A 19391-nucleotide genomic window follows, 5' to 3' on the forward strand; every position below is an offset into this window, starting at 1 on the left:
CCCTTGCCTTCTGCATTCTCATGTCGTTAATAATAGCTGATTCTTCAACATTTTAGTAGCAATTTCTCACCCTAAGTGTAAGAAAGTGCCCTGAAACTCTGTTCACTCCTCCATCCTCTTTGAATAGGCCGTTGACAAAACGAGGGAGACTCGTTATGTCAGGAGTTTTCGACCGCCACTACTGATGGTTTTTATTTGAAATTTTAGGAGTGGGTGGTTTCGACCTGTGACTCAGGATGTTTTGCTTGCTAATGAAAGACGCTACACCTATACACCGGATCGAAACCTACCAATTCGAAAGCCATCGTCATAGCTGCAAAATTTCACCAGTTTTCGCTTGGGTGAGTCGCTTCCACGCATCGTTGTGAGGAATAATTTTTGCTTTTCTTTCTGTTTCTCTGAAATCTCTGTGTAGCGAGTCGACGTTATGAAAGTCACAGCCCAAGTTCGGAATGGCGGAATGGACAATGACTCGGAAGGAAACAGTCCACGTCGTTTTCAAAGAAACCATCCGGATGGCTGCTTTATTCCGAATGAAAGTCCAGTCTCAAATCAGAACAGAAGGTACAGCTGAAAAGCACCATTAGACAAGGAACGATATCAAATGGATCACAGTATCGTTAGATATTCACGAACAACATGCTGTATTTCAACGCTTGCTCAGATCTGAATGTGGTTTCAATGCATAACCTAAAAGGACTAACCGTAGGCTGAAATTCAAAAAATAACTAGGAAAAGCGGAGTGTTCAAGAAAATGGAATGAAGATACATTACATAATGAGAAGACAAATTCGTAATCTAAGCCAGGTTTGCTGAAAGGTGAATCTGACTTTACCTCTCCCCATTAGGCTCCAGTGTATTTTACATTGGACCATCTCATTACATCGTTTCTAGAGAAATGGACGGGTTGGTGGGACATGTGCTAAGACGTGTAGACCAAGTTAATCAGACGCTACAGGGGAAAGCTGTATGAGCATAAACTATACAAATGCTGACAGTGAAAACAGAAAAAATGGCAAAATTGTGATGTGTCGTTCATCAGAGACACAATTGTAACCTTCAGCAGTCGAACACGCAATTAATTCGTGCTCGGCGATATCTGTTGATGGTCGACGGACATTGAAGTGAATGGAACATGAGCTATGGAAATGAGGAATTTTAATACTGCTGACGCTCGTTTCGTTTACGTGATTTTCCGCGGTCACTTCCACTTATTGTAGAACCTGTTTACGTCTCGGTGTGCACTGGGCGAGACAAGGTCGATTAACGCGGGTAAAGAGAGAGAGAGAGAGAGAGAGAGAGAGAGAGAGAGAGAGAGAGAGAAAAACTCGGAGCAGGTGCGAGTAGGGCTCGCGCTCTCAGGGTTCCTCACAAACTAAATTATGTGGTTATCACCCGCTCTGGGAGATGGCTGATCAGAAGTACAACATATGAAACATGTCTTAGAACAGTAAAGCATCACTTGATGAGCACAATTAAAGACTCTCCTCTTGAAGTACAGGTACAACATTTACAAAAGTACAGTTCCATCTGAGACTTGAATAGCACTGGTGTCGTAAGTAGATGACGCTGACAGCTTTAACGAAGCTCACAAACTGGAGGCAGAGCGAGTCCACGCTCGCCTCTATATAGACCTCCGTGTGACTGCGCTGCACTGCTGAGAGAGAGCGTGTCTTCAGAAATGCCTCCCATTCGTTGTTGCGGATTGCAGCGAGACACCGCTAATGTCTTTGACATTGATGCGCATTGCCGAATTTGGTGTGGCACAGTGATCTTTGGACAATACCACGTTATGTACGTAGACAGTTCATCCATCCCAGGAATCGAGGATCTCAACGATTTTTGCCTGTTATTGACATTGATTGTGACAAAATACAGGTTCTGAGAATTCCAAGAGCTACGAGAATGTTTTAAGTTTGAAGTCGAATAACAAATGACAAAAATATTTTTATGAGAATTAATTATAAATTAACATTGTCAAAATTTTTCCATTACTTTTACTGTGAAAGCTTACTTCCAGCCCAAATTCATGGTTGTTAGTCAACGGGAAGTACCCATAGGCTTTGATGAATCAGTCTGTGAGTATAAAAATTTGTGACATTAATAACCGTATCTTATGACTGCATTGACCCAGAAGCTTCAATTTTTTATACTGTCAAGAAACAGTAGTCCTTAGTATGTGACAGAAATGTCAATGCGATGCATCTATTCGTTCCTGAAAATAAGGGCTTTTAACTGTCAGACAAGCAAACAGACAACAAAGTGATCCTATAAGGGTTCCACCTTTACAGATTGAGGCACAGGACCATAAAAACGACTTGTCGCAGTATGAACAGTTTCTTAAGGCAACTGTAATTTTTAAATAGACTGAGGTCCAGGAAGGACAGGAAATTTTACTTATTGTGCATTTATAGTACAGTAGGAAGAACACGATTAAATTTGGAAGACAGATTAAACGATTAGGTTCCAGAGGCCTTTTCATGTCTCAGATTTCATTGATGTATACGGGGTGATTCACAAAGATATGCAAATATTTTAATATGTTGTTCTACCAGTAAAACTAAAGAAAAGTTCATATAAACATAGGTCTCCAAATGTTTAGTTACGTTATGAGAGTTACGGCTAATAAAAGATTTTGCTTGAAATTTAGCAACTTCGCTAATATGAAGCCATCGCAAAACTGTACGAGGCTAAAGTAAATCATGATTTCCATTTATTTTGTTGTTGTTGGTCTGGTGAATCAATAAAACATGTCTCAGATTTGTATCTGCAGTAGTTTCCGGAACATCCAGAGAAGCAAAGATTTTCATACAAGTAAATTTGTTTACTTTCCATTAAGAATGTAGAAACGTTTATGTCATTGTTGGCAACCGTTAGTGAGTTGTTTCAGTCGTTTCCTAACCTTGAAACGAGTTAGTTTTCTGTATTGTTCAGTGAAAGAACACAATACCAACAGTGTATTTAAGTGGAACCACATAGTAACTGTTGTAGTGTGTAGATTATTTATGAAATAGCGATGCCTTTCAAATTTACTACAGAGGAATACGCCGTTATGGTGTTTATTTATGCCAATTGTGATGGTAATGCTACGGTTGCAGTCAACGAATATCGCGTACATTATCCAGCTCGGAGGATTCCGAATGCACGAACAATTAGCGGAGTATCTCGAATGTTACGGGAGACTGGTTCTCTACCTAGCGTTCTTAGTCAGTACGAGCGCTCGATACATGAAGACTATGATGCTGTTCAACGTGCCCGGCTACCAGTACACTACGTATCTCTCAACGATTAGGCATATCGCAAGCTAAGGTATGGCGTACAATAAAGTGCAATAATCTGTATCCGTACCATAAACAAAAAGTGCATGATTTACATCCGAGAGATCCTGTCCATCGCTTGGAGTTGTGGAACTTGTTAAATACTAATCGGCAGTTACACAAATACATTTTATTTACTGATGAGGCACAGTTTACTCGAGATAGTATACACAATTTACGTAACGAGCTCTTATGGTCTGAAGCATACCCCCATGCAACTCTGCAACGCTATTTCCAGCAGCGATGTAGCATAAATGTGTGGTGTGGTATAATTTACACACGCTTTATTGGACCATTCATTTTCTCATGACCTGTAACTGGCGAGACGTATTTACAATTCCTTCAAGAAGAAATGCCCCGCTTGCTCGAAGATGTTCCACTTGCTACGCGATTGCCATTGTAGTTTCAACATGACGGCGCGCCTCCACATTTCACCAACACCGTTACTACACATTTAAATGAATATTTTCCCCAGAAATGGATTGGTCTTGGTGCTACACGTCTGTAGCCACCCAGATCGCCCGAATTAACGCCAATGGATTTTTGTGTATGGGGATGGATGAAAGAGATAGTTTATGAGGACAAAGTCAATACAAGTGAGGCATTACTTGTTTGCATTATGAATGCAATAGACGAAATTAAGAACAACCCTGTGAAACTGAAACGAGCAACAAAATCTGTTCATACACGTGCAGCTAAATGCATTGAACTCGGTGGAGACATTTTTGAACATTTATTGTTAATGTATTGTGAAATTGTATATACACTGTACAACTTCCTTAACACAGAGCTTTGTTTTTTACCGTTTACCATGAATTCACGTGTGCTGTGGTATTCACAAAAGCAGACTATCTGACACATTCATACAGTTTCAGTTAACGTTATTACCATCATTTTTCCAAAATTAAATTCTCTACTACTTCTGTTGACAACTTTGTGGAATTGTCTGGAATTTAAAAAATAAATTGGGCGAAGTAATTAATAAATTAAAATTTTTACGAAAATACGTCTTTGCTTCCCTGTATGTTCTGGAAACTATTGCAGATACACGTGTGGGACATGTTTTATTAGATTCACCAGATCAGTAACAACAAAATAAATGGAAATCGTGCTTTACTGTAACCTCGTACAGGTTTACGATGGCTTCATATTGGCGAAGTTGCTAAATTTGAGGCAAAATTTTTATTAGCCGTAACTCTGCAACTAAATATTTGCGGACCTATGTTTATATGAACTTTTTTCTTTAGTTTTACTTGTAGAATAACATATTAAAATATTTGCGTATCTTCGTGAATCACTCTGTGTATGCAGACTTTTAGTGATGAATGAAAATTTGTACCTAGGCTGCAAATTGAACCCGAGTTTCCCCACGCAGTAGGCAAATGTGCTGACAATTATGCCAGTGGCTTTACACAACTGCCTCCCTCCAAGTGGAAATTTGGATTGGGGAGGGAGGCGTGCTAGGTTGGTTGACGTAGTTGTGCAAAGCCACTGTGCCACAATGACGTGGGGTTAGCCCATCTAACTTGTGAGCGGAGACCTCGGTTCGGATCGCAGCCTTGGTACGAATTTTCATTTGTCGCTTCAGTCTGCATATATACAAATTTGGAGGTGGTTTGGGGGTATACAGGGTGCGAAATGTTACATAAAGAGCTGAGGTATGCTGGATTTGAAAGGTGGTTTACAGAGCTGCCACCTGTGGCAGCACTAATGGCTCTAACCCGAACTCAACTGAGCTCAGACGAAAGATATGGGAAGTCATTCCGTGCTGTTTCAGCTCTGTGCTAGAGTTCATCAGTCGTGGTAGCTGGCGAGTGGTCAGTGTCTCGCCAACTCAGGGCCATATGTGTTTAATGGGCGAGAGATCTAGAGAATTTGCTGGCCAGGGCAAAAGCTGAACACCCTTTGCACTGATGGAGAATGAGACACCACAGACAACATGCAGTCCTACCTCATCTTGTTGAATGATAACTTCACACAAAGATACAGCACAAGCGTTGGCCTTAACGCCAGAAACATAATACCATCTCTCCAGATAAGCTACCAGCTATGTGGACCAGACGTCATCATGTTGTGTACCCAATGGCACCCCATACCATCACGCCAGATGCTGGGACTGTGTGGTGGTGATGAATGCCACATGACAACATTCTTTCTCCTTGGAGCTTCCACATATGGATACACAAGTCGTGTTGTTCCACATTCTGACATTCCGGGGTGCTCCACACGACACAGTTCATCCCATTCCACCTCCGTAAATCGCACTTCAATACTTTCAGCTGTATTCTCGATCTCTATCACAATACGCCACTCTGTGTCTATACCAATATGCAAACGTTTCGAACCACTAGCGGTTAAATTATACACTTACGAGAAGAGTAGTGGCGCACAGGGTTTAACTGGTATCTTCTCATCCATTACATCTTTACTTTGTCCATGCAATATCACTGGAATATTCTGCGATGGCGCGTATGATGCAGGCCAGTACCGACCCGCGTCATGCTGATTAGGACTCCCGTTGAACTTCAGCGAGTCATGGACTGGCTGGGTGCCTTCAACCGACAATAACAGCTCATTGTCCTCCTCCATCAAGCTGACCAGGTGCGCGACTGGATCCCAGGATGTTGCTGCGGGTCCTGACGGTCTGGGACATGTCGCTGTTGCAGACCACGACAGGCTGGAGGACGCATCAGCTGATGAGCAAAGAAGAAGAAAAACCGTTACGAGTGATACTCTTCCGCGGCTTCTTCGTATTCTTGGGATTACAACTTGATAATAAATTCAGTTGGGAGCAACATACTACCGAACTGCTAAAGCGCCGATGCGAATGATGTCAGACATAGGAGATATAAATATAAAAAAACTGGCATATTTTTCTTACTTTCACTCCATTATGTCATATGGTATCATATTTTGGGGTAACTCCACAAACAGAGAAAAAAATTTTAGAGTACAGAAGCATATAATACGAGTAATGAGTAGTGTAAATCTAAGAACATCATGTCGAAACCTATTCAAAGAATTGGGCATATTAACCACAGCTTCTCAGTATATTTATTCCTTAATGAAGTTTGTTGTAAATAATACATCTCTTTTCCAACTATCTGCTTAGTACATAGTAACAATACTAGGAATAAGAACAATATAGCCCGCATCTCGTGGTCGTGCGGTAGCGTTCTCGCTTCCCACGCCCGGGTTCCCGGGTTCGATTCCCGGCGGGGTCAGGGATTTTCTCTGCCTCGTGATGGCTGGGTGTTGTGTGCTGTCCTTAGGTTAGTTAGGTTTAAGTAGTTCTAAGTTCTAGGGGACTTATGACCATATTGTGAAACCCAGTTTTAATTTTACAGTTAACATAACTCACTTGTATCCCCTAGCCGGACGGTGTGGCCGAGCGGTTCTAGCCGCTTCAGTCTGGAACTGCGCGACCGTTACGGTCGCAGGTTCGAATCCTGCTTCGGCCATGGATGTGTGTGATGTCCTTAGGTTAGTTAGGTTTAAGTAGTTCTAGGGGACTGCTGACCTCATATGTTAAGTCCCATAGTGCTCAGAGCCATTTGAACCATTTTTTGTATCCCCTAACTTAGTAAGAAACATTCGTGTAGAAACCATCTACGGACATGTGTATATAAATGAAAAAAAATGAATATAGTAATCGGGTTTCGAACACGGGATGCAAAAAGTGAGACGCCGCGACGCTAACCACTGTGCCATCAGCTGGGTTGAGACTATCACCCTCTAGAAGGCATCTCAGTTACGTCCAAAACGTTGACGATCCTTTTCTCGGAAACGGTCGAGTATCTACAAATAAGCCGAGACACGTGGTCGCTTATTTTGACTCCTACTTAGCGAAGTTCCAGGGAAATCGGGTTACATCACGTGCCGTGTTCTCCTCGTTAGTCGGAGGTATGAAATTTGTCTTTGAAATCCAAACTTGTCCCAAACTGTGGTTCTAACTTAGCCTGTTAAATGAGTACAATATCTCGTAAACGTTCATCACTCAGGTTAGGTCTGCATTTAAATTTTGTAAATTTCAGCAAAGAAAATATTTTTTCACACGTGAAGGAAGTTCCAAATGCAGATAACAAACATCATGCAAAGCCTTTGATCTTGGGGTAATTTTCTTCTGGAAGAAAACCGAACAAGGGATATTAAACTTGTTGTTCGTGGGGTCGGCAGTTTGAGGAGCAATGATTTCCATTTGTAGTGCTGCCCTTACGTCTTCCACTTGGCAAGAAAATGAGTTCCGGAAATTTAGGGTGTCCGTGGAAAAACATCTAACTCTAAGAACCTAGAATAGAATTCTTCCTTTGGATCTTCAAGAAATTCCTTTGCAAACAAGAGTGGAAAACTTGAACCATGTTGACCATTCAACGAGTGGCAACTAGCGAAATGTGAGAAATTTCTTCTGTCTGATGTTGTGTTCAAAAAGTATCAGTTTTTGTCTGAAAACTTCAACACGTGTGTTAACGTTGCAAATGGTATTGTACTCCGTTTGAAGTTTTTCATTCAGTTCAATCAAATGGAGAGCAACATCAGCCAAGAACGCTAGTTGCGTAGCCATTCTTTGTATTACAGGACTTCCAAAGGAGATATTTCAGTCTCTGTTCTCAGAGAAAAGACGCTTGACAATATCTCTCACGGTCCGGTTTAACTCCCGTCGCGGGCCGGATGAGGCCGAGTACTGTATTTCGGAGACCCCTGATGCAGATAATATAATCTTGTGAAATGGCATGTATCGGTTCGACACACCCTGTATAACGATTATGATAAATGTTTCACTAAAAATTTCTTTTAATTCGAGGCATATGCTGTATGTACCCTTCGTACCCTGCTTTTCAAATACACCGATGGAAGAAAAAATCGCAACACCAAGGAGGAGTGCTGCGACGTAAACGAAAGTTAGTAGGCGTGTTTCTACATCTGAAAGATGATGTTCGCGCCAGTCACATAAGAATGGTGCTAGTAGCGCCACTGTGAGGATTCAAACGCCTCATCACTGAATTTGAAGGAGTTCGGGTAATAGGGCTACCAGAAGCTGGATGTTACTTATGCGATATGGCAGAAAGACTTGGCAGGTATGTAGCCACTGTATGTGACTGCTGGCAGCGGTGGTCACGGGAATGTACGGTCGCAACAAGACAGTGCTCCGGACGGCCACGTGGCACTACCGAGAGGGAAGACCATCGTGCTCTGCTTATTGCTCTGGAGCATCGTACTGCATCTGCAACAGCAATTTGAGCAGCAGTTGGCAACGTGTGACACAAAAAACTGTTACAAATCGCTTAATTCAAAGACAGCTCCAAAGCAGACACCCTGTAGCGTGTATTCCTCTGACCCCAAACGAGTGCCATTTGCGACTTCAGTGGTCTCAAGGGAGAGCCGATTGGAGGACAAGGTAGAGGTCTTGTGTTTCCTGATGAAAGCTGGTTCTTCCTCGGTGCCAGTGACGGCCGTTTGTTGGTTAGCAGGAGGCCAGTTGAGGGCTTGCAACCAACTTGCCTGTGTGCTAGGCACATTGAACCTATACATGAAGTTATGATCTGGGCCCTGGGGTGCGATTTCGTACGAGGAGTTCGTATGAAGGCAGGAACACTGTCGTGGTTGTCCCGTGCACCCTGACTGCAAATTTGTACGTGATTCGACGTGTTGTGCTGCCATTCATGAGGAGCACTTGCGGCGGCGCGGTTCCTTCCGTCTCTTTTCGACGAACCTGCACCTACCTGCGAACATTGTCTCAGCAGATCATCAGTAGGGAAGCCGAGCGAAACCTACTGTACTTCGACGTGAACCAGGCTGCAATTAAAGTCACTAATATACGTTTCGAAAGAGAGTTTTCACACGAAATGAAAGGTTGGAAATTTTGTCCTTAATTAATATATTCTGAAACTTAGGTGAACAAGTATCACTGCAAGCCCGTGCTAGTCTTAACGCAGTCATTTACTATCCCTTTAACTCACGTTAGCAAGTTTACGGTGTTGCATTTCCCGAAAACGTAAAAGCTACAAAAATACGTATTGTTTTTGGTCGAGAACTCTGGCCAAATATTAATTCTGTCGGTACCTAATGCAGTCACGCAGAATTTGTCTTTTCTCGTCACAAAATTCACTTAAAAATTCCGAAATTTCTACACATACATAGGAATGATTATGCCGTCACTTTACAACACTTTTGATGTATGAAACACTTCTAGATCCGGCAACTTATCATTTCCATCGGAACTACTATTACACACGTCCGAACTGTTTCATGGCTAGGCTCCGACTCGTCCCTAGAATACTCTAAGTCTTCTCTACCAGCAGAGAAAGGCGCACGAAGAATATTGCTTTACCATTGGTCAGTTTACTCAACAGCCAATAGCAAAACAACATTCTCCGGCGTCAGTCCGCGCTTTTCATCAATAACCAATCGCAAAATAGTAAACCTAACGACTGCACTTTTTACCGACGTAATTATCTAATATACTGAAGTTTTGTTGATGCATAAAGTTATTTACTATTGTTATTTACACCTGAATTAACTTTCCCTTTACCATAAACTTACTCTACAAATCTATTCTACAAAAATTCCCTTTGTCCACATCCATACTTCTTCGAAATGTTCCCACACTAAATCCCACTACATAACTCGTTAAACAATTATCTTCATATTAACCTTAAACCACACTCACGCATCATTCATATTGCTAAAACACATTTATAACATTTTACATACACAAAAAGACATAATAACACTTTATGAAAATACTAGAACAGTTTATGAAAAACATTCTATTAGTTTAGTGCACTCTGGTGGGCACAATCGAAACTAAATCAGTTCCCTATCCAATATTGTCCTCTATCGGCTGATACAATAAGGCAGGATCGGTATACGGCGCTACGCCTCACACTCCAGGGGAGGTTTCCCAATAGGATAACGCTCGCCCATATACCACTGTTGTAAGCCAACATGCTCTACAGAGCGCCCACATGTTGCCTTGTCCTGCTCGATCGTCAGATCTGTCTCCAACCGAGCACATGTGGGACATCATTAGACAAAAAAGTACAGCGTCATCCACAACACTAGCGTTAACCGTTCCTCTAGTGACTGACCAAGTGCGACAGGCATGGAACTCCATCCCACAAATGTATTCCCGAAATTTCGTTACTGTACGTTAATTATTTGTTGGTTTTGGCGATTTTTTCCGTCAGAGTATGATCAGGACTAATCATTGGCTATCCTGTTATTCCTGATTCCTCTTAGCCCTTTTAGTAATTTTTTATGGTAAGCGGAATCTAAGACATTGCATAGATTTACAAATATGCCTGTGACAATCGTCGTTGTCCAGTAAGAAACGCTAATGACACGATGCCCACAGGCATGGTGACGACCCAGGACGTGGACATCTTCCTGCGGTTCATGAACAATGCACGCTACGTGCGCGAGCTGGACTTCGCGCGCTTCCACTTCTACGACCGCACGGGACTCTACTCGGAGATCGTGCGGCGCAAGGGCCACGCGCTGCAGGGCGCCACCACGGTGCGCTACCGCCGCATCATGCCGCTGCTCACCGTCTACCGCATCGACACCAAGGTCAGTCATTTACCACCGTCCAATCCAACAAGCTAACACACTAAAATACCTTGGACTAACCTACGAGTGACAACTTACATGGAAACTTCAGCTACTAACCATTCAACAGAAAGACCACGAACTACTAATTGGCCAAACACGAGGACTACACTCTTTCACTATCCTTTATACATACACATCCCTGATCCACCCTATCCTTTGCTATGCAAATGTTGCATGGATATCCACCTCACCCAAGTTTGATAAGTCCCTCCAGATCCTCGAATGCCGTTTCCGCATCCGCGGTTCTAGGCGCGCAGTCCGGAACCGTGCGACTGCTACGGTCGCAGGTTCGAATCCTGCCTCGGGCATGGATGTGTGTGATGTCCTTAGGTTAGTTAGGTTTAAGTAGTTCTAAGTTCTAGGGGACTGATGACCTCAGATGTTAAGTCCCATAGTGCTCAGAGCCATTTGAACCAATTTTCCGCATCCGCTTACCTTCCTCCACAAGGATCCTTCACCAACTCATCTACTTCCCGTCTCTGCTCACTCACACTGCCCTGAGTAACTCGACTCCAACAGCCATATCGTCCCCCTTCCCCTCTCCTCTCCAATCCTAGTGTGCTGGCGCGTCTCCACCTACACATCCCACAATCCGTCCACCTGCACACCTTTCACGTCCTCTCTCAAAAAAATTTCAACCCTCTCCTGGAACACGAACTCCGCCCCGACATAAACCCATCCTTTAAACCCTGAATCCACCCCACCCTCTGCACCTCACCCTCTCAAATTCGAGCCAAGTGTGCTAACAACTGCGCTATCTCGCTCGGTGGCGGCGTTGTGTGCACAATGACACGGCGGCAAAGAAAGCAGACGAAATTCTGGTATTATGAAACACCACTTACTTTTGTAGCTGTCGGCCGCTGTGGCCGAGCGGTTCTAGACGCTTCAGTCCGGGATCGGGCTGCTGCTACGGTTGCAGGTTCGAATCCTGCCTCGGGCATGGACGTGTGTGATGTCCTTAGGTTAGTTAGGTTTAAGTAGTTCTAAGTCTAGGGACTGATGATCTCAGATGTTATGCCCCACAGTTCAAATGGTTCAAATGGCTCTGAGCACTATGGGACTTAACATCTATGGTCATCAGTCCCCTAGAACTTAGAACTACTTAAACCTAACTAAGCTAAGGACATCACACACATCCATGCCTGAGGCAGGATTCGAACCTGCGACCGTAGTTGTCGCGCGGTGCCGGACTGAAACGCCTAGAACCGCTCGGCCACAAAGGCCGGCTAAGCCCCACAGTGCTTAGAGCCAGTTTTGTAATTATATCTTCAAGTCAAACTCATTATTAGCTCTCCAAAATACTTTACCAGAAACATCAAACAAGTATTTGTATTTCCCTTAATAAAATTAAAACAGCCTACCACCGATTTTTTTTAATAGTTGTTCTTAGAGGCTAATATCGAACAGTCGGAAAATATGGCAAAGGGCTGTAAAAATGGAGATAATAAGTAAATTTGGTGAAAAACATATTTTATGTACAAAAAATACAATTTTGGGATTACTCTTAATTTAAATACTTTAAAGAATTACTTATTGGCACAGAAAAATAATTTTATTCGATAGCAAATCTGTTGAGTTTATTAAGTTAACGTTCTTAAACTATTATTTGTCTATGCCAAAGAGGTGATTCGTTTTACATTCACCTATTTGCATGTCAAAAATATAGTCTTCGTTCTCGTCACCAGTGCGGTCACGGTGGGTTTTCTTGAGTACCAAGTATTTCGCATTGTCTGATGTGCCATGCTGCACATAACGACAGATGCAACTGTATCCACTGCCAAAAATCGAGCGATACGTGACGATCTACTGCTCTTTTGCTTAATAAACTGCATAGTTTTAATCGATAGTGTACATATTCAATAATTATTACATCTTTTTGAAAACTTAACTCCAGAAACTTTGTAAAAATACGAAAACAATTTTTCTGCGTCACAGTTCACACGATATTTGGGGACGAACTGGCTCGTTACAGGGCATCACTGGAATATTTTGAAGTAGATCATTTGTCTCCTGTTTGGCAGTATCAATCGACGGATGAGAAATCACGATATTCCATATTGCACGACTATTCCGTAATACCTCCATGTAAACGGAGCACAGACGAATGTGGAACTATTCCAGCGATGAAATACTCCTTAAATGTGGAAATACAGTGGTATAAGCGACTTTGATAAAGGGTAGATTGTTATGGCCCGGCACCTGGTAACGATTATATCGGAAAGCTGAAACTGAGCGGCTATTCACTAGCTGCTGTCGTGAGCATTTACGGAAAGTAGTTGAAGGACGGTGAAACCACGAACTGGCAAGGTGCTGGCTGTCTACAAGCATCACAGAGAACGTGGAAGTCGGCTGATTGGCCGCTCTCTAATGCAGGACAGGCGGTGATCGGCGACGGATCTGACAACAGAGTAAACTGCTGGTGCAGGCACAAGTGTTCCAGAGCACACGGTTCAGGGCGCATTGTTGAACATGGTGCAACGTGGCTTGTTTTTTAAAACTGCAAGGTAAGCCTAGTACTTGTCACAATAATATCAGGATGCCCTCGAAAATAATGTGTGGAGTAACGTGTTAACAAAACAAATGACAGTCACTGACAACATTGATATAATAAGTCCTTGGCATATCTGACATAGAGGTCGTAAAATTACCAAATATGCAGCAACCAGTCACAAATTCATGTTTTATTTATTCACTTTTGCCAATCGATTTCAACTGATTAACAGCCATCATCAGTGCTACAAATACAAGAATAAAAATAATTAATAACAGTGACCAAATGAATAATTGTACATAAAGTAATGTAAACCAATTAAATGTATATAGACACATTAAACCATTTAAAATGAACATATGAATTTACCTTTCAACCAATATGTGTCCTGAGTAGAAATACTGTCTTAAGCAGAGGTCAAACATAAAGTGATATATCGAGAATTGACTATGACAACAAGAAACCATAAGGGGGCGCTGCAAAGCAAACCCGCCCCCTATGCAAAAAGATACAGCTAAAATAAAAATGAGAAGAAGAAGGAAGAGGTATGACATTCAAAGTCTTGCTCTCTTGTCAGCTGCATCAACAGACACATGGTGTATTTTTTTTTTTTACTTTATTGTGATTTCATTCCCCTGCCCCATATGGGCAGGGAAGGGCTGTCAGCGGCACAAGGCACAATCCGCCGCTCTTCAGCCGAGTGACATGACAACTAAGACAAGAATAAAATGTTACATATATATAAGGTGATAAAAAAGGGCAACACAAAACAGTGTAAGGGGAGATAATGGAGGTAAAAATACACTGCCATGGAGACGTTCATGGGGGAACAGTTAAAAAAGTCACCATAAAGTTAAAAAACACAGTCAGCGGTTCTTAAAACACAAAGAATACACTGAATGCACATGCACAGTTTAAAAGTCAGCCACAGTATTAAAAACACTCCAGAACAACATACATAAAACCCAGTTGGAGCATACACGATGAAGAATAAAACTCCCAGGTGGGACCTGCCGAGGGAGAGGCCGGAGAGGATGGAAAAGGAGTGGAGAACAAGGGATAGCAGGGGAGGCAGAGGAATGAAGAGAGTAGTGGTATCAGCAGGTAGACTAAGAGGCAGGAGACTGGTGGGGCAGGAGATGAAGAGGAAAGACAAGGCAGGAGGGATTGCAGAGACAATGAAAGGGAGCACAAGAGAGGGAGGGGGAGTAGGAGGGGGAAGCCGCCCAGGAGAAGGGAGGGGCAGATGAGGGAGCCCTGAGAAGGAGGCAGGAAGATGGGGTTAGAGTTGGTAGGAAGTATAGATGTCAGGGCGAAGCTCATCATCCGGGAGGGGTAGATGGTGGAAATTGCGTTGGGAAAGGAGGTGGAGGGTGTGGAGATGGAGAGAGGGTGGGACACAACAGTAAAGGCATGGCAACGGGCTGGGGGTGGAGAGGAAGGGAGACACCAGGCGATGAGGGGGATCAATGTGGCGGACAATATATATTGTGCAGATGTGTTCAAGGAAAAGAAGAAGGTGGGGGAAGGGGATGAGGTCGTAGAGGATGCATGTGGGGGACGTAAGGCGGATGCGGAAGGCGAGGTGGAGCGCATGGTGTTAGAGGATTTGGAGGGATTTATAGAACCTGGGAGGGGTGGAAATCCAAGCTATGCTGACAGAACAGAGGATGAGGCGATCAAGGATTTGTAGATGTGAAGGATGGTGGAAGGATGCAGAACCCATGTCCAGCTGGACAGGAGTTTCAGGAGGCGGGGTCTGTTGTGAGCTTTGTTTTGGATGGTGAGATGGCGGTCGAGGGTGAGGCCAAGGTATTTGAGGATAGGAGTGAGGTGGATAGGACGGCCATAAATGGTGAGGTAGAAATCATGGAGACGGAAGGAACGGGTGGTGTGGCCTATGATGATCGCCTATGTCTTGGAGGGGTTGATACAGAGGAACCACTGGTTGCACCAAGCAGTGAATTGGTCAAGGTGGGTTTGGAGGATACGTTGGAACTGTTGAAAGGTAGGATAAAGGGCTAGGAAGGCGGTGTCATCAGCAAACTGGAGAAGATGGACAGGCAGGGGAGGTTTAAGCATATCACCAGCGTACAGGAGATAGAAGAGAGGGGAAAGGACAGAGCCTTGGGGCACGCCGGCAGAGGGTTGGAAAGTACAGGAGTTGGAATTGTGGATAGTCACATAGGAGGGACAATGGCAGAGGAAGGAAGCAACGAAACGGACGAAGTTGATGGGAAGAGCATAGGTCTGGAGATTGAAGAGGACAGATGGTGTAGATCTGTCTCATGATATATGGGGACACCGTAAGAGCCCTACGAGTTCTCAGTTCATCTTATCGAGCCAATGTTAATTTTCCCATGTATGAAGTGTGCTAGTACTTTATTTTTGCATTTGGCTTTGTTTCGTTAATACGTTTGTTTCGTTCATGTCCGTAACTTTCTTTTCTCAACTTAGTTTACATTACATGTGCATTCAGCAATGTGGCGCCATCTGCCGGAAAAAAAAATCCGATCTTCCTGAGTGTCATTAACTGTTCGCTAGATGGATGCCAACACCGTTTTACTTTTTGGCATTATGATTAACTTTTGCTTTTGGATAAAAATATGATAAATAATTTTTAAAAAATTTTTAAAATTTTTTCGATGGTGTGCTTCTCATCTATGTTTGTTGGTTGGTTGTTTTGGGGAAGGAGACCAGACAGCGAGGTCATCGGTCTCATCGGATTAGGGAAGGACGGGGAAGGAAGTCGCCCGTGCCCTTTGAAAGGAACCATCCCGGCATTTGCCTGGAGCGATTTAGAGAAATCACGGAAAACCTTAATCAGGATGGCCGGACGCGGGATTGAACCGTCGTCCTCCCGAATGCGAGTCCAGTGTCTAACCACTGCGCCACCTCGCTCGGTCTATGTTTGTTCCTTTTTACTAATATGTACAATCGCTTTTTGGTGTATATAACTGTACTATGTGGTTGACAAAATCTTTGTCAATATATCCATTTCATGTAAATATTTTAGTATTATATCATTATATTTTACCTCACTTTGTATATTATACCTCTTTCTTCTTCTTCTCATTTTTATTTTAGCTGTATCTTTTTGCATAGAGGGTGGGTTTGCTTTGCAGCGCCCCCTTATGGTTTCTCGTTGTCATAGTCAATTCTCGATGTATCACTTTATGTTTGACCTCTGCTTAAGACAGTATTACTACTCAGGACACATATTAGTTGAAAGGTAAATTCGTATGTTCATTTTAAATGGTTTAATGCGTCTATATACATTTAATTGGTTTACGTTGCTTTATGTACATTTATTCATTTGGTCACTGTTATTAATTATTTTTATTCTTGTATTTGTAGCACCGATGATGGCTGTTAATCAGTTGAAATCGATTTGCAAAAGTGAACAAATAAAACATGATTTTTCGACTGGTTGCTGCATATTTGGTAATTTTATGGTTTACGGTCGCTGCACGACTTGGGAACCACATGGAGCCCACCACTCATATAGGTCGTAATCACGAAGTGCCCAGTCATTGTTGTGATATTAATTGAAACACAATACTACAAAAGGGAATACATCCCACATGTAGTCAGAGTTGAAAGCACTCTACTCACTGACATTAAATGCAAGTCTTCAGAGTGAAGCTTGAAGTAACCAAATTACCATAAAATGGCTTTAATGTCCCTAAACACTGTCTTGCAGTTGTAGCTTGACATCACCATAGTGTTGCAGTTGGGAGCTGAAATGACTGCAGAATCAGTCATTGAGCCGGCCGGTGTGGCCGTGCGGTTCTAGGCGCTTCAGTCTGGAACCGCGTGACTGCTACGGTCGCAGGTTCGAATCCTGCCTCAGGCATGGCTGTGTGTCATGTCCTTAGGTTAGTTAGGTTTAAGTAGTTCTAAGTTCTAGGGGACTGATGACCACAGATGTTAAGTCCCATAGTGCTCAGTGCCAATCAGTCATTGATGAAATCAACCACCCTTTCCAGCAGCTAAGTGTAGATCATCCGAAAATTTTTCTGTGTCTCCAGTGCATCAGCTCAGGCTTTGCGACAGGCCGGCGGAGTCGATGTTGATTCTCAGGGTGGAAGTCTGGCGGTTGAGGCTCCCAAATGTCGAGTGATTTCTGATCATATGTTAATTAAAAGGAATCTTCACATTGCTATATTTCCGTTTTTTTCTAAATTCAGATTGGCTGGGCTCCAGATGTTCCGAGTGCTGACTGATAAAAATGTTCCTTAGAAAACACCAGTGCTCTTCCTCTAGCTGGTTAAACAATAACGTTCGCCCTATCATCCTCCACAGGAAAAAAAGTCGCTTCACTCTCTCTCTTTATCTCTCTCTGAGACCGATGAGGCGGGTTTCGTCGTTACTGTCCCGTTTCACTTTCTAACCTGTAATTTATTTACGTTAGCCAATGCTGCTGGTTCTTAAATTGAATCACCATTTGTATTTGCAGAGTCAATACATTCAACGGTGCCTCAAGTTTTCAAAGGTGAAAACTTCGGGACCCCAATACATCTCCAAGATCTTTTTCTCTGGCATCCAGTGCTTCCTGGAGAAACAGCTTTCTACATTTGAGCAAAACAGTGCCTTCTGCTAAAAAGCGAATCTTTTCACTTCACTCCCAGGTTGTAACACGTTTTCGCCAGACGTTACACCACTGGAAATCCTGTCTGTATTAGTTCAGAACAAAGCTTGATATCCTAGCGCGGCACTACAAAAGTATGGGCATTAGCCGTTGGGAAATTGACTCTCGCCTCTCTTTCGACAGGCCTTCTGCGAATTGGCTCTAGGGGTGGTGGCTGACTCAACTGTCCTGGCAATCCGCATGCTTTTTCCATTGCTCAGAATGCTTTCAACGTCCTCTCACTTCTACAAGGCATGCAAATCCCAATCAAGAACACAAGAAGACTAAGGTTGCATTACTGACTTACCGACTAGTACTACTGTTTATCGTATTCTTCATCCTCAGTTAAATATTCTAATCAAATGGATCTTTCATTATGGATGTGCATATGTTTCGTGACTTTCTGGAAAGATGGTCGAGTAACAATAGGCGTAGGCAGCAGACATCACTTACGGGTCCCCATCTCGACCGAACAACATCATTAATTACGCTTTCATTGGCCACTGTGTTTGGACTGTGAATCAATAGAAATGTGTCACCTGTTCAGATGAATCGTATTTCTTGTTACACCAGGTCGATGGTCTTCTACGAGTTACTCCATCATCCATGCAAACGGCTGAACGAAACATGCACCGCTCCACAGACACAGGCTGATCGGTGATGCTCACCTGAGATTGCATTGGACCTGTGGTAGTAATCAAAGGCACCATGAGAGCTCTCAACTACATGGACATTATTGAAGACCACCCAGATTCATTCATGCTTAATGTACTCCCCAGTGGCGGCTGCATCTACCAGCAGGTTAACTGTCTTTGTCATACGGCCATAATCGAGCCACAGTGGTTTGAGAGCGTCATAGTGTGGACTCACGTTAATGTCTTGGCCAAAGAACTTGCCTTATCAAAAACCAGTGGAATACATCTAGGACGCTATCGGGCATCTACACAAACCATTGTCCTGTAATTTATGGGAATTGTGTGACTTGTGTGTAAATATCTGTTGCTACAAAGCATGGAAAACCTACCAAGGACATGTGATTCCATGCTACTCAGAATCGATGGTGTATTGAGTTCCAAAGGTGGACCAAAACAGTGTTATGCAGGTAGTCTTAACGTTTTGGCTCATCATTTAATGTTCTGTTATTGTTACATGAACGTCTTAAAGCCAAAGTTATTTATTTTTGGGCATCTAAATCAGGTGATGCTATGATTATTAGATAAGGAAACGAGGCACTTAAAGTAGTAGATGAGTTTTGTTATTTTGGTAGAAAAATAACTAATGATGGCCGAAGTAGAGAAGATATAAAATGTAGACTGGCAATGACAAGAAAAGCGTTTCTGAA

General features: G+C 43.0%; 1 protein-coding gene across 1 annotated transcript in view; it reads left to right on the forward strand.

The window, feature by feature from the left end:
• The window catches only part of LOC126251838 (protein THEM6), a 122545-nt gene that overhangs the window by 33488 nt on the left and 69666 nt on the right, over window positions 1–19391 (forward strand). The window contains exon 2 of the mRNA XM_049952503.1: window positions 10672–10886. Coding sequence (XP_049808460.1) covers window positions 10672–10886 — 215 coding nt within the window. The remainder of the gene's footprint in view (window positions 1–10671; window positions 10887–19391) is intronic.

Source organism: Schistocerca nitens, chromosome 4 (genome assembly GCF_023898315.1).
Source record: "Schistocerca nitens isolate TAMUIC-IGC-003100 chromosome 4, iqSchNite1.1, whole genome shotgun sequence".
Classification (NCBI taxonomy): Eukaryota; Metazoa; Arthropoda; class Insecta; order Orthoptera; family Acrididae; genus Schistocerca; species Schistocerca nitens.